Source organism: Epinephelus moara, chromosome 12, assembly GCF_006386435.1.
Source record: "Epinephelus moara isolate mb chromosome 12, YSFRI_EMoa_1.0, whole genome shotgun sequence".
NCBI classification, from domain to species: Eukaryota; Metazoa; Chordata; class Actinopteri; order Perciformes; family Serranidae; genus Epinephelus; species Epinephelus moara.
In genome coordinates this window covers 26,105,490-26,119,267 of record NC_065517.1, presented here as the reverse complement: position 1 = coordinate 26,119,267, position 13,778 = coordinate 26,105,490, and the positions used below count along the sequence as shown (strand labels likewise).

The window sequence follows — 13,778 nt, the reverse complement described above, 5'->3', positions numbered from 1 at the left end:
CCTCCCCATCTCTTCAGGAGCGTGTGGAGTGTCGGCTACTAGAGGGCCGAGAGCGCCTCAGCAGGGTGCGTCGGAGCGCAGCATCCACGGCGGAGCACACAGCAGCAGGTGGCTGCGAGGCCATGGACCGACAGCTGGGGGCGCTGTCCCAGGCTCTGGAGCAGTGGGAGGGGGCCGCCCTGAGGGCCAGGGACGGCCTGGAGGGGGCTCTTGCTGCTGCTGCAGCCTCAGAGGAAGAATATGACCGTCTGACTGCGCGGCTGGAGGACGAATTAAAAGAGCTGGATGGACGGCTGAGGGGGTGGAGCCAGGAGTTGATTAAAGCTGAAGGGAGGAGCAACGGCGAGGAAGCAGTTGAGGGATGGCTGCTGGCTAAGGTACAGTAGCATGAGATTTAAATAAATGGCAGCTTAAATTATTCACTGTTCATCTGCTCACAATAGTTTATTCAAAAAATAATAAATAATAAAAACTCTGAGATTTGGGTTGGCGAACTGTGATGTGCACAAAGCTGACAGTGGCTACTGTTCAGCACCGTACTATGTTAATTTTAGAGAAGGTGATTAGCATTGTTTAATGGAAACTACCCACAGGCACACACACACACACACACACTCTGTGCAGACATACATCCTCTGCATCCAGCTATGCTTTCTCTGTCAGTAATTATCCATTCTATTTGTAAATCCTAAAAACAGATTAGTTTGTAAATCAGCTTTACTGGGATGACGAAGGAGTGACAGCTACAATCCCATCAGTTTCCCTTGTTTTCTCCTCATGGTGTCCCCTCTACCCCTCCCCCTTTTGTTTATTTATGCCATTATTTTCCACTATCACTCCCTCCCAAACATTCCCCCTTTTAATTCCAGCCCCTTTCCCCTTTCTCTACTCAGACTTGTTTGATCCGAAGTGTACAGTAACGTCTTTCCCGGCTGCAGGGGCTGTTTCTTAGATGCTCTTGCTCCTAACCTCCCCTGCTGCTCTGTTTCTAACCTCCACAGGATGTTTGCATTGTGACAATTTCTCTGTATTGTCAAGGCCATGCCAGCATGTACACCCTCATACACCTCCCCGGGCTTCTTCGGCCATGCCTTTCTCTGGCTTTTCTCAATTTGGGGCTGTCAAAGAACAGAGGAGGAGTCTTCCCCCTCCTCCGCTTCTCTCTCTCCTCCTCCAGCCCGTTTCCTGTGTCCAGCCTTGTTTTCGTTATGCGCTCGTTTGTGTGTGTTTGAATCTGTGAGGGCTGACAGCTGAATTCCACCGGGAGACACCGTGAGAGAGTGAGAAGGAGGAAAAATGTGTGAGGGGGAATGAGTGCAAGGAGTGGGAGGAGGGAGAGAGAGGAAGAGGAGAGAGGAGGGAAGAGAAAGTAGTAGAACGATAGGAGGAGGAGGAGAGGGAGAAGAGAGCAACGAGTCCAGGAGAACGGGGAGGGAGGGAGGGTTGTTTATTGGTCATACGTCAGACAGAGAAGGAGCGAGCGAGAGTCAGAGAGAGGGAGCTTGTACATATTTCATGGGACAGGATTTCATGACTGTGTGAGTGCAGAATGTGAGGCACGCTGAGGAGAGCGGGAGAACGTTATCCACAGCTCCTTCCTGCCACACTCCGCGAAGAACAGAAATGCTATTGTACAAGCAGCACTGTGAGTATGTGTTGGAGCGCGTGTGTGTGTGTGAATGTGAGAAGAGCTAAAAAGACGAAGCCAGGGTGTGAATAGGAATGCGAGTGCTCTTATTGAAGGGTGTCATGCAGATCCGTTGGGTGCTTGTCTCTCCTTGATACACACACACACACACACACATACACACACACACACACACACTGAGCCAGCTGGTGTCTGTTCTGCGTTGTTTAGGATATACTGGAGGGCTTGCAGAGCGCCGAGCCGATGGCAGAGAAGTTGAAAGGCCAACTGAACGACCTGGTGCGATACTCCAGAGACCTGGGCTCACAGTCAGACCGCGTCACTGCGCTTATCAAACAGCACAACAGGTGAGAGGAGTTTTTCTGCTTCAGTAAAGAGCATGTATGTTTGTTGTCTTTATGTGGATTTGAAAGGAGGCTGAGATTTGTTGGCTGAGGTTGGGTGATAACTTAATATTTTCATTTATGGACTCTCTGCAGACTTATATCATGATGATAAAATCTTACTGTGTTATTGCTGAATATTTAAGATACAGCTGTAATTAAAATCCACTTGATGTTAACAAAATTAGTTAAGAATGTTTTTTTAAATCTTTAAATTTTGTCTCATGCAATTCATATCAGTGGGGCATCACTTGAATGTTAATTCTCATTAATATGATGTTTGCATACATTTGCCATATCCTGATATTGGACTCAGAACATATTTCATATAATGACATTGTGATAAAGATTTCAGTCACACCTTCTGTGATGCCCTTGTTTATAATGAATCTATAATATACTTATAATTAGTTATAATCTCTTTAAAGTGCTGTATAATTATTGTTATAAGCACTTATAAATATTCATAATGCTTGACAACAATAATCATGATACATTGCAAAGCATTTTATAATGAGTTATAAGGCTAATTTTCTAATAATTCACAATTACTGGTCACTTGCTGATATATTTTTTTAGAAGGCTTATAGTGTATTATAACTCTCCTAGTTTAAATACATTCTAGTCATTGTATAATGCATCATAATCACTGTTATAATGTGATTATAAGTTACTTTTTGTGGCCATTGGATGCTTTAAAGGTCTAGTGTGTAGGGTTTAGTGGCATCTAGCGGTGGGGTTGAAGAACTGGAACTTTTCTCGAGAGCCAAGCATGTAGGAAAACTACATTGGCCAATGCAAGAAATTAAAACACGGATTGCACTATCTAGAGCAGTGGTTCCAACTTGAGGGTCGCAGGTTCATTCTGAGTGACTCACAAATATATCAAGTTTGTAAAAAAAACACCCTTTATTTTGAAGTACAGTGAATTTCCTGCACAGAGGTTTCATTCTCAAGTGCAGTGTCCTGCTGTAGAGTGACTGGCTAAGTAACAGCTACTTAACAGAGACAGCAAACTAGCTCCATAAAATGGCCATACGCAAGTATGATGCTGAATATATTAAACTGTGTGGTCCTTGAAGTAATGACAGAGGAGAAAGCAGGACCCTGTGGCTGGACCAGTTGGGAACCACTGATCTAGAGCCAGCTCTTGCTTCGTCCATACTTGGTATATATTATCTATAACACTTGGTAAGTCTCACCTTTAAAGGGATGTTTCACTTTACTTGTCTTAAGTCATGCAAATAAGATAGCAGCCACCACTGTCTGCTGTCAACACTGCTGTCAACACCACCATTCCTCCTAGGTGTCAGGGTCCTCATTAACTTCCACACATTTTGAGGACGATTTCCAAATATAATACTTCGGAGTTATAAGCAAATAATACAGCAGTATTATGACGAAGGTCCTTGTTCCTTTTTTTTTTTTTTTCTTTTTTTTTTTTATCTTAAATTGCCATTTTCAAACTATGAATGTAGGAACTGTTTCTCACATAAGATGTAGTTTGACCACCTGTCAACTTCTCAACGAATGTTTTCAATAAGCAATAATGAAGTATTATGATACTTAACTGTATGTCATTATAAAATGCTTTATAATGTGTTGTGGTGATTTATGAGTGCTTATATAACTATAATTATACAGTACTATAAGCACATTATAACACATTATAAGTATGTTTATAATGCTTTATAGACGTGTGTCATAGAAAGTGTAACCAAGATTTCAATCATTTTACCAAGCCCTTTTGTAAGCTCAACAGGGAAAGTGTCTGGTACATAATAAGTTTGAAAAATGCACAAAACAACCCATGTGTAACACACTTATTCATTCCATAACACAGCACCAGAGCCACAAAAGAAGAAGGGCAGAGTTCTCCCTCCAAAACGCCCCCTGGCATGTCTTGAGTAGGCAGGGTTAGCACTTAGTTTTACAAGCTTTTTTATATTAGAGGAGTGTGTGTGTGTGTGTGTGTGTGTGTGTGGCCACCTTGCACACAGAGTTGTGACACGTTTGTAAGCCAGACGAAGGCTAAAGGTGACAGAGAGCACCGGAGCCACCAGTTGCTATGCGACATTTAACTACCTTCCCTTCACCTCCGCTTGTTCACTGTGTTTGTTTTGGTTTGTGTCCTTCTCTGGTTTAATTTTATGCAAGGCTGGGTGTGATTTGAGGGAAATCAGATACATTTGGATGGTCTTTTTTTCCACGCTGATACATTGCATGCCTCAGTCTATTTACTGGGCTCTAATTGCCTGCTTTTGAGCCCACAAGTGAGCCCTGTGTTCATTTAGCGTTGTTTGTGAACTCACCATGCAATGCCTATTTAAAAGCACGCAGTGCATACAAAAGAACATGCATGCACATGACATACATATTCACAACACATGCATATGCAAGTATGAAGCACAAATTATTTGCTTGATTTGCATGGATGTAACTTTCTGAGTTATTGCATTGAGTGTGATGGAGCACCGTGACTAACATTTATTGGCAGACAACCTGAGTGAGGTCAACTTATTGGAGATGCTTTGGCGGGTAATTGGCTTTGGCTGCTGATTGGCAAAAACAGCACCCTTCCTCATTCACTGGGCTTTTTAGTCTGTAATAGACTTGGCCTGTGTGCTCTTTGCACCTGTCCTGCATTAGGCACTGCGGAAAGAAGAGCAAGGAGAGAGACGGAGTGAAAAAAGACGAGAGGAGATAGAGGAGGAAAACGCAGTTACTCCCCCGTCCTCTTCATAGCATGTGCCAGATTTTGTCTGTCACAGCAGAAAAAAAGTGCTTCTTCCACTCTCATGCCATCCCCACTGTACTACCCTTTCATGCTCTCATCGCATCATTAAAACTCAAGGGTGTTTGTTTGTGTGTGTGTGTGTGTGTGTGTGTGTGTGTGTGTGTGTGTGTGTGTGTGTGTGTGTGTTTAAGTGTGTGTCAAAAGAAGGTTGTGTGTGTGTTTTTGCCTTGTTTTTTCATGCCTCCCTTTGGACCGTAACCCTTGCTTTAACAGCTGTGCACCTTGTTTCCCTGCTGTCATCCTTTCCATCACCTCTTCCCGACTCCCCCCTTTAACCTTCACCCACTGCCCAATATGTATGAAACCCGATGACTCTTTTCTTTTGTTGTCCTCCATCTTCCTCATTGGTGCACATTTATGCACATAATGATTTTGCATGCTATTAACTGTATTGTTTGTGCATTTTAAGACCCCCTTCAACGAAATTCAAGTGTTTAACCTCGTAAACATGTCTTGTATGGTGTTTTTTATATACTTTCAGACATATCATAAGCAAAATAAGTGCCATGGCTGAGCATTTCCCCTTTAAACTGGAGTGTACCATTGACAGTCTCATGATCATAGATTCAGAATTCCAGGGATTGTTACGTATATGACAAACCTAAGAAACTTACCCCATTAATTTGCTGGCAAAATGACCTCAACCAAGAAATCCCTTTCTGGTAGAAGACCCTCCAGGAAAACATCTCCCAAATATGCTACTGCGTATTATATTTTGTCAGTTAAGTTACACTTTCACTTCACCTTGTCAGAGCTGGCGATCAGAAACAGTGTTTATCTAAGATTAGCACCATATTATTAGATGTTTATTAATGTAATCTAGCTGAAGGCTCGTAGTATCTATTACCATTTACAAGCAGAGCTTTGTATGTTTGATGGGCAGAGTCAAAGTTGAGCAGGTAAGCTTAAGATGCAGGCCAGCGGCTGTAGGACGAGATTGGTGTAGGGAAGATGTAGGGTTTCAGCTAATCAATTTTAAGAATGTTTTTTATGGGAAAAAAACCTTCTAAATATGTAATTTTGATGAAAGGAGATGAGTTTTCAGGGGTGTAATAATTGCCTGTAGAGGAACTTAAAGGTTTTTGTTTTTGCTATGACTATAAAGGAGGGTGGAATCAGTATACTCTGATACTGATTCCACCCTCTAGGTGTAAGAGTCTGGAGAGTGAAAGTATTAAAACTTCCTCTTTGGAGTAAGAGGGTATTAAAATTGCCTCCTAAAGATATCTAACATCCTCGATGCCAATGTATCTGAGAGAAACTACTAGGTGAATAGCCTCACTGAAATACACTGCCACTGGGTTATACTGCTGATCATTTTGGATTTGGCACAATGATTAAATATCAATGTTTTTGCCTGCTCCATTACTGACTGTTGACCTTAAAATGTCACTTAGTGTATTGCGGCTCATGCTCTTACTTCTCTCCTGTCTGTAGTCATTTCTTCTGCTAGAAACTTAAGCTGTCACTAACAGAGGAACTTAAAAAAAATGAAATTCTAGTTTTATTCAGTATGTCTGTTAACATTCATTGAATCAGTCATTCATTTCGTTTCAGATATCTGTTATTACCAGTCTGCACTGTTGTATTGTGGCTCCAGCTATAGATTCTGAGGGATCTATTAACGACAGAAAACAAATCTCAGCATGTGATAAATAAACCTACTAAAACCCACTTAAACAGCAATATCATCACCACTCAATGCGACCTCTCCCCCCTCATATTGTATCCCCGCCATATCCTTTCCATCTAACCATTTTTCTTACAGCATCAATCTGTCATCCCTCGTTCTCTCCATCTTGTCACCGCTGTGAACTCTTGCCCCACTCATATGTTGCCTCTCAACCCCCTCCCACGCAGTAACCCTTACCACCATCCCCCACTCTCCCTCTTTACCCCAACGCTCATTCCTTCCACTTCACCCACTTTTCCATTTCTCCACCTGCCTGTTTCTCACTCCTGCTCATCTCCCAGGCTTCCCTTTCTACTCCTACTCCTCCTCCTCCTCCTCCTCCTCCTCCTCCTCCTTCACAATGTGAGGACAGCATGTATAGTATTTGAGCATCTGCACATGTATCCTCTTTGTTTTGATAAGCACATGGGCGGTAGACAGCAAACAGTATCTCTGGTTGTAACATCTTTCTTTGTACATCAGAGATGGATTTCAACCTGTGAACATGTTAAATCAGTCCTGAACTTCTCCCTTGCCCCCCCAGTCTCAGTCTTCGTGCATCCAGGGAGTGTCAAAATAAGGAGCGCTTGTTGGAGCAGAGGTTCCGTGCAGCCTTGAGAGACTTCCAGCAGTGGTTGGTCAACGCCAAAATCAGCACCGCCAAATGCTTTGATGTGCCACAGAGTGTCGCCGAGGCCTCTACAGCTCTGCAGAGGATCCAAGTAAGAGATGTCTTTTTCTCAGCTCTTATTTGAAGTGGACATGTGTTGAATTCCTACTATATTCCTAAAAACATTTGTAATATAATATTGCAGTCATGTGCAGTCCTCACAGTGGTGTTTTTGCACTGCAGTAGGGCCTCAACCAACAATAATCTTGATAATTGATGAGTTGTTTTGTCTGGAAAATGTCAGAAAATGGTCAACTGTTAATCAGTGCTTTCAAAAGCCCAAGATGACGTCCTCAAATGTCTTGTTTCATCCACATCCCAAAGATATTCAGTATTCTGTCACAGCAAAGTAAAGAAACTGGGAAATATTCACATTTAAGAAGATGAAATCAGAGAATTTTGACTTTTTTTTTTTCCCTTAAAAAATTACTCAAATTGATCAAATTAGTTAGCTATTATTTCAGTGGTTGGCAACTAATCGATTCATTCATAAATCACTGCATCTCTACACTGCAAGTGGCAGATATCACTTGGAAATCACCCTTTTGTTCAGCCTATTCAGCTATTACTGATCTTTCTCTTTATTGCTGCTGGAATTATAAAGTGCATCACCTCCAGCTCACCTCCTGAGGAGTTTTCCCAGGACAGACCTACCAGACACAGAACAGCAAATACACAGATTAAATCACATTTGGTTGGGTTATTCAGGGATAGAAAGCGGTAGAGTTTATATTTATTTGAATGTCACTGAATATTACTTCCAATCCAGCCTTTTGAGCAAGACCGAAAAATTTTAATAACTTTGGTTGTGGGATAAGATAATAAAACTCATTCATACTCACGTGTCTAACTGCCATCCAGAATGGCAGTATAGTCTCACAATATTGCCCATTAACTAGCTCCAGTGAAGCAGCAATGATTTCAGAGCAAATAGTTGTTGATAGTGGAGTTAGGGGAGTGTAATTTAGTCGCTTACATAAACCAGAATTATTCAGCCTTTTAGGGAAGGAAATCTGCAATCTTCTTGTCATAAGTCTTTCTGTGTTCTTCCACCTTGCTGCCACTGCTGCATGAGAGGCTTTAAATAATCATATGTTTGGGAATGCTCTAAATCCACAGGTACAGACTAGTGCTTGCTTTAAAAAATTATTTGCCTGGATTGGGCAGGCAAAGCAAAGATTGCTAGCACAAAGGAAATTGCTGAATGTGAAATGATGTAATAGTTGAAGAATCAATCAACTTTCAATGGGAGAGTGCTCAAGGGGGTGTCTGTATTGACATGTCCACTGTTGAGTGTCCTCTGGTGGGCTTGTCGGAGTGGCGGGACCTGCCGTAGGCTGCGTAAGCTGAAAGTGGGCACATAGCCAAGAGGGATAAGAGAAAGCTCCACAGCGGGGTCTCTGTGCCATTCTCTTCAAAAAATATCTGTTTGTCTCTCTTTCTGAGAAGTCTCTGTGTCTTTCTCTGAGAAGCTGGCAGGTGTAACAGTCTGGCAGCCTCTTTAGAGCACCCCAGGGCCCTGGCCAAGAGTCAGGTGCCTGTCGGTTAAGGTAGTCCCCACATCCCTGCACCAGACAGTTAATTACCTCTCAGACACCTGACCATGTCCATTACCACCAAGGAATTAACATTATTGCTTTGAGCTGAGCTTAAAGTCCCTCTCCAGACACGTTTTAATATACTTATACTAATAATATTATTTTGTTTAATATGTTTTTCCCACTCTGAAATGGTGCTGGAACCAGATCTATCCTTTTTTGAGAAATTTGCTGGCTGCAAGTTTCGCTTTCTGCTTTCACCAGCGCTGCTCGCACTTGGTTGTACGCTGAAAGTGCAGTTTGCATCAGGATGGCTAGAGTTAGCGTCAGAGGAAACATCAGAAGGATTCAGCTATACATGTTTGAGTCTCAGTCAGACCCATGCTGAGATGAGAAATCTGTTGTGCACCAAAATCTGCAACTAGCAGTTGTAACAGAATGGCAGTTGTACACAGCGTCTTTGATTTATGTTGTTTGTTAGCATGTAAATTAACTGGCAGTGGCTGACACAGAGTCAGTGGCTGTGAAACATAAAATAATCTGCTATGACTGGTTTTTGGTAGATGGTGGGAGGAAGTCTCAGGGTCCAGCGTACATCCAAAAACTCCACACTCTGACTCCACCATGTTTGCTGTCAAAACTTTCACAATGCTAATGCTAACTCTGCTCTATGTCAAGTCCGCTCAGCACCTGAGTTTATAGGTTTCTTTGCCAGTGTTGTGTCAAAGCCTGTTCCAGTTCCAGTCGATATGTGCCTCCTGATTTAGACAGTAATTGGCTTTTATATTAGTGATGTACCTAATCTAGCTTACCCTGCATACATTTGAATCTCTGGTTTTAGGGAAATGCACAGACATCACCCTTCTCAGTAGAGGAATTTGAAACCACCTCTCTAGTGACAAACTTTGCACAGATAGAAGTCAGTATAGTCAAGGTCAGACATTTTAGGGGGCATAAACAGAAGGAAAAGTGGAGTTTGAGTGGAGGGAGACTTGAAATATTAAGACGATAATTCTACACTTATAAAACACAGAACTTGATTTGACTCCAACATTTTTTATTTTGTGAGGGTAGCATACATGAAACGTAAGTTATTAATCAACAGTTCATGAAGAGGCAGTTCAGGGTGTCAAAGGAGCATTAGGTTACCCGAAGAGATAATTTTCCAAAAGTATGTCAAAGGAGGGAAGTGCAGGAGTTTTTTTTGTGCGCACTTTCAGATGTGTCTAGTGTAGCCTTGAGGATGAGAGGAAACGTCATGGAGTATATAGCAGTGAAGGAGAGAGGAACACAGAGGCGTACTATGTTTTATTTATTATTGACTTGGTGAGGAATGTGGAACAATGTTTCCACATGGCTGACCTCCAGGAGGGCCAGCATGGGAGGGGCGGGGGCATCCATTGTGTCATGGTTAATTGGTGGTATACGGTTACACTGGCAGAGGGAGAGTGATAGTAAGTGTAAAATAAAAACAATGAATGAACAGAGAAGAGAGGGAAAAAAAGACACAGAGCTAAAGAAAGACACAGACTTTCTGTGCTTGTGTGTGGTTGTACTGTACCAAATTTGTGTGAGTGTGTGTGTGTGAGAGGAGGCTGAAGCTGTGGTGTGTGTAAGTGATGTGCTGACTGCACAGATGGTGGAGTGGTCCCTGCTGCGCTACTGTCATCGACTCAGCTCTGAGAGGGAGGGGTGTGTGTGTGGGTGTGTGTACATTTTCTGTGGGTGGGTAAGGAGGAGCTATGTAAAAACCAACACAATTCAGCTTCACTGTACTATCCTTATCTGTGACTGCCTCCCTGGGTCAACCCCCATCCTCTGCCCACGCATATGGAATTAGTAATGGCTCGGTGTAATTACTGCTTTTGACAATTTAAAGTGAAATCTAGTCCAAAAAAACATCTGTTGGCCATGTAGAAAATGGCCATATTGATTTCAGTTACCCATGAGCCGTTGTCTTAGAAGTGGAAGACAAAAAGAAGTTGAGGATTGTGATTTAGTCCTTTTATTTTTTGCTCCTGTCACTTTCACAACCCTCCTCCCTTTGTGTGTGTGTTTGTGTTAAATAGTCACAGTCCCTTTGTCTTTGTCTGTGTATCCCCACAGGAGTTCTTGAGTGACAGGGAGCATGGCCAGTCCAGGCTGAGTACAGTAGGAGCCAGTGGGGAGCTGCTGATGGCTGTGGTGTCCAAAGACAGAGTGGAGGGAATCAAGGCCAAGGTGGCGAACGCCAGAGAAGACTGGAAGAGCCTGATGAATAACCTGCAGATGAGGGAGGATGCACTTAAGGTCAGTTAACTCTGGATCTCAGGGGGATAAATGGTTAAATAAAGGTTAAAGGAATATTACACCCCCTCAGTGATCTTGTGTAGATCAATTACTCACCCTGTGTTCTGCTGAAATTGTGAAGAAAACTTTGTTATTCCTACATCCCTCCACGGTGAATGAAGAATCCAAAAACTGAGAACATTCTTGACTAAGTTAAATCATAGGTGTCTGTGTTAAACAACAACAAAACTATATTGAAACATCCATTTAAAAACTCTTACACAACTCGTGCAGTATATTCCAGCCTCCTTTATCCAGTTGTATGCTTAATGCAGCCCTTTCCTACTGGGAACTGCACTGAAAGTGAAACTAATCTAAGCTCTTTTCAAAGCCAGACTCCATTGTCATAAACAGTAATTTTACCTTCCTGGCCACAGGAGCTGCTGGTCTACCACTGCCTTGATTGGTGGTTTGGATTATTGTTTACCTTGGGTGAATCTAAACTAACCCTTTAAATCACCAAAGTCACACAACAACACAAAAAAATAACTTATGGAGGCAGCGGTAGATGAGTTGTGTGAGTTTTTAAATGGATGTTTTGATATAGATTTGCTGTTGTTAAACATGGACCCCTATGACTTAAGTTCATCAAGAATGTTCGCCTTTGTTGGATTCTTTGTTCACTGTGGAGGCATGTGAGAAAAACAGTGTTCTTCATGAATTCAACACAACACGGGCTGAGTAATTGATATGCAAAAGGTCAATTGGGGGGGGAACGTTTCCCTTAACTGTATAGTATGAATGTTTAAATGAATGGGGACCACAAGATATCCTGGTATTTGTAACCAGTCTGTTTCTGTTTTTACTGTTGTCAAACTCATTATTAACACTTTTATGGTATTTTATGGTATTGTGATAGATTTGGTTTGATTTGATTTATTGTGACTATAAAGTACTTCAGAGGGTATACACATAGATATTATTTTGGATTTAATATGTATCTTAGATCTGACGCGAGAGTATGTTAATAAATGAGTTGTGTCATTTTGCGCAGAGTGAGTTTATATGAGGACATCCATTGTTGTATTTGACCAGTTCAATGTCGCATTTCCAGAACCTGCAGTCCCAGATGACGGAGTTTGAGGCCAGTGCTGAGCCTCTGCAGGACTGGCTGAACAGCACAGAGGTCAGAGTTCAGGAGAGCAGTGCTCGGCTACACGACCTTCCAGCCAAGAAACAGGAGCTCAGCAAACTACAGGTATTGTGGAGGCCCAAAGCCATGCTCCTTACACATTTACACCTGACTCTACTGAGGCTCTTTAACCAGCAGATTTCTTATTCCTTACAGCTGAATTTAACAGCTCTCTTTAAATTACATTACTCACATGATTATTGTGGTTATTCATTGGTGCCTCTCCTAGTTTGTGTGGTGTTTTATTGCCACTCCTTAAGCAATATGGATGATATAGGATCCATTTTCTGTTTAATTGCATTATGTCATTCTGAGAGTGCGCCTTTTACATACCTTTTCTCAGCCACTTTCACTGACACCCTCTCATTTCCTCTTCTCACTCAAGTAAACCCTGCCGTTAAACCATAAATTGAATATTAAGTAGATTTTCCAAGGATACTAAATAGTTGTAGCTCTCCATCAGATATGCATCCCCAAAGTCCAATCTCAAATCAGCTGGGAAAAGAGAAGGTACCTAATTACATTTGTCGAGCACCACCGGATCAAAATAGAGCAGCGTCTTGACACAATAGTCAGAGGAAAAGTCAGAAATCTAATTAATTCTCCTTCTGTCACAGCTGAAGCGCTGCGTGGCTAAAAGGCCCTTTTCAGGATGCGATAACAGCCTCTGCCGTGTCTGGCAGAGACAAAAAAGGAAGAGAGGCACGGAGCGTTAAAAAGATAAAACTGACAATAGAGAAAAAAATATATCAAGCCCATCTCAAAGCTCTGCTCTTATCGTTGTTGCTATTTTTGTATTTACTCTGTCGCCCACTGTAGCACTTCTCCTCATTGCCTTTTGTCTGGCCCTGCAAGCAATTACATTTCTTCCCCTCAGCACCTGAAGTACAATACAATACATGCCTGCTTCAGTGTCTGAACCTGTGTTGGCAAAATCCTCCTTACCTTTTCACATATATACCCCCCTCCTTGGCAGTATTTTATCAGGCTTGTCTCCTTTCCCTGTTCTGAGCTGTGGTGTCTAACCGAATAAGCGCATCTCTATTTAAATACGAACATCAAGAGAAAATACTGCTGATGCTGTTTTTTTATGATGTTCTTTTCCCCTGTCTTTATCCATGTATTTTGATGTGCCCTTGTTGCTCTGTCTGTTCTTGTGACATGTTAACCCAACCCTGTATCCCTCCTCTGTGCCTCTCTTACCTCCCTTCTCTGTCATCGCTTTCATGTTTTCTGTCGTTTCATTTTCCCCTTGACTCTGGTGCTTACACACAACCATCCTCTTCAATGTGCTCTGTTTCTTCTCCCTCCCAACTGTGCTTACCCACATCCTACTGCTCCGTTACCTTTTATTTCTCCATTTCCATCTCCTCCTCCTGCTTCTTACTGGCCCAGTGTGTATTGGAGGAGATGGCCAGTCGGGAAGCAGAGCTGGGGAGGCTCAGGGAAAGAGCTCATCGTCTCTGGGAGGGACAAGCAGCTGGCAAGGGTTTCGTCCATCGTGTGTCCCAGCTATCAGCACAGTACCTAGCACTCAGCAATTTAACCAAGGTAACACTGCCCCCACCCTGTACCCCCTCTCCTGTCCACTTACTGTATCTGTGCCTCTG

At 42.5% G+C, this 13,778-nt stretch overlaps 1 protein-coding gene across 1 annotated transcript in view; it reads left to right on the top strand.

The window, feature by feature from the left end:
- The first annotated feature begins 93 nt into the window (after nucleotides 1-93).
- syne1a (spectrin repeat containing, nuclear envelope 1a) overlaps nucleotides 94-13,778 on the top strand; it is a 101,224-nt gene continuing 87,539 nt past the window's right edge. The window contains exons 1-6 of the mRNA XM_050058563.1: nucleotides 94-377; nucleotides 1,859-1,995; nucleotides 7,045-7,222; nucleotides 10,815-10,997; nucleotides 12,091-12,234; nucleotides 13,564-13,719. Coding sequence (XP_049914520.1) covers nucleotides 123-377; nucleotides 1,859-1,995; nucleotides 7,045-7,222; nucleotides 10,815-10,997; nucleotides 12,091-12,234; nucleotides 13,564-13,719 — 1,053 coding nt within the window. The 5' untranslated portion in view covers nucleotides 94-122. The remainder of the gene's footprint in view (nucleotides 378-1,858; nucleotides 1,996-7,044; nucleotides 7,223-10,814; nucleotides 10,998-12,090; nucleotides 12,235-13,563; nucleotides 13,720-13,778) is intronic.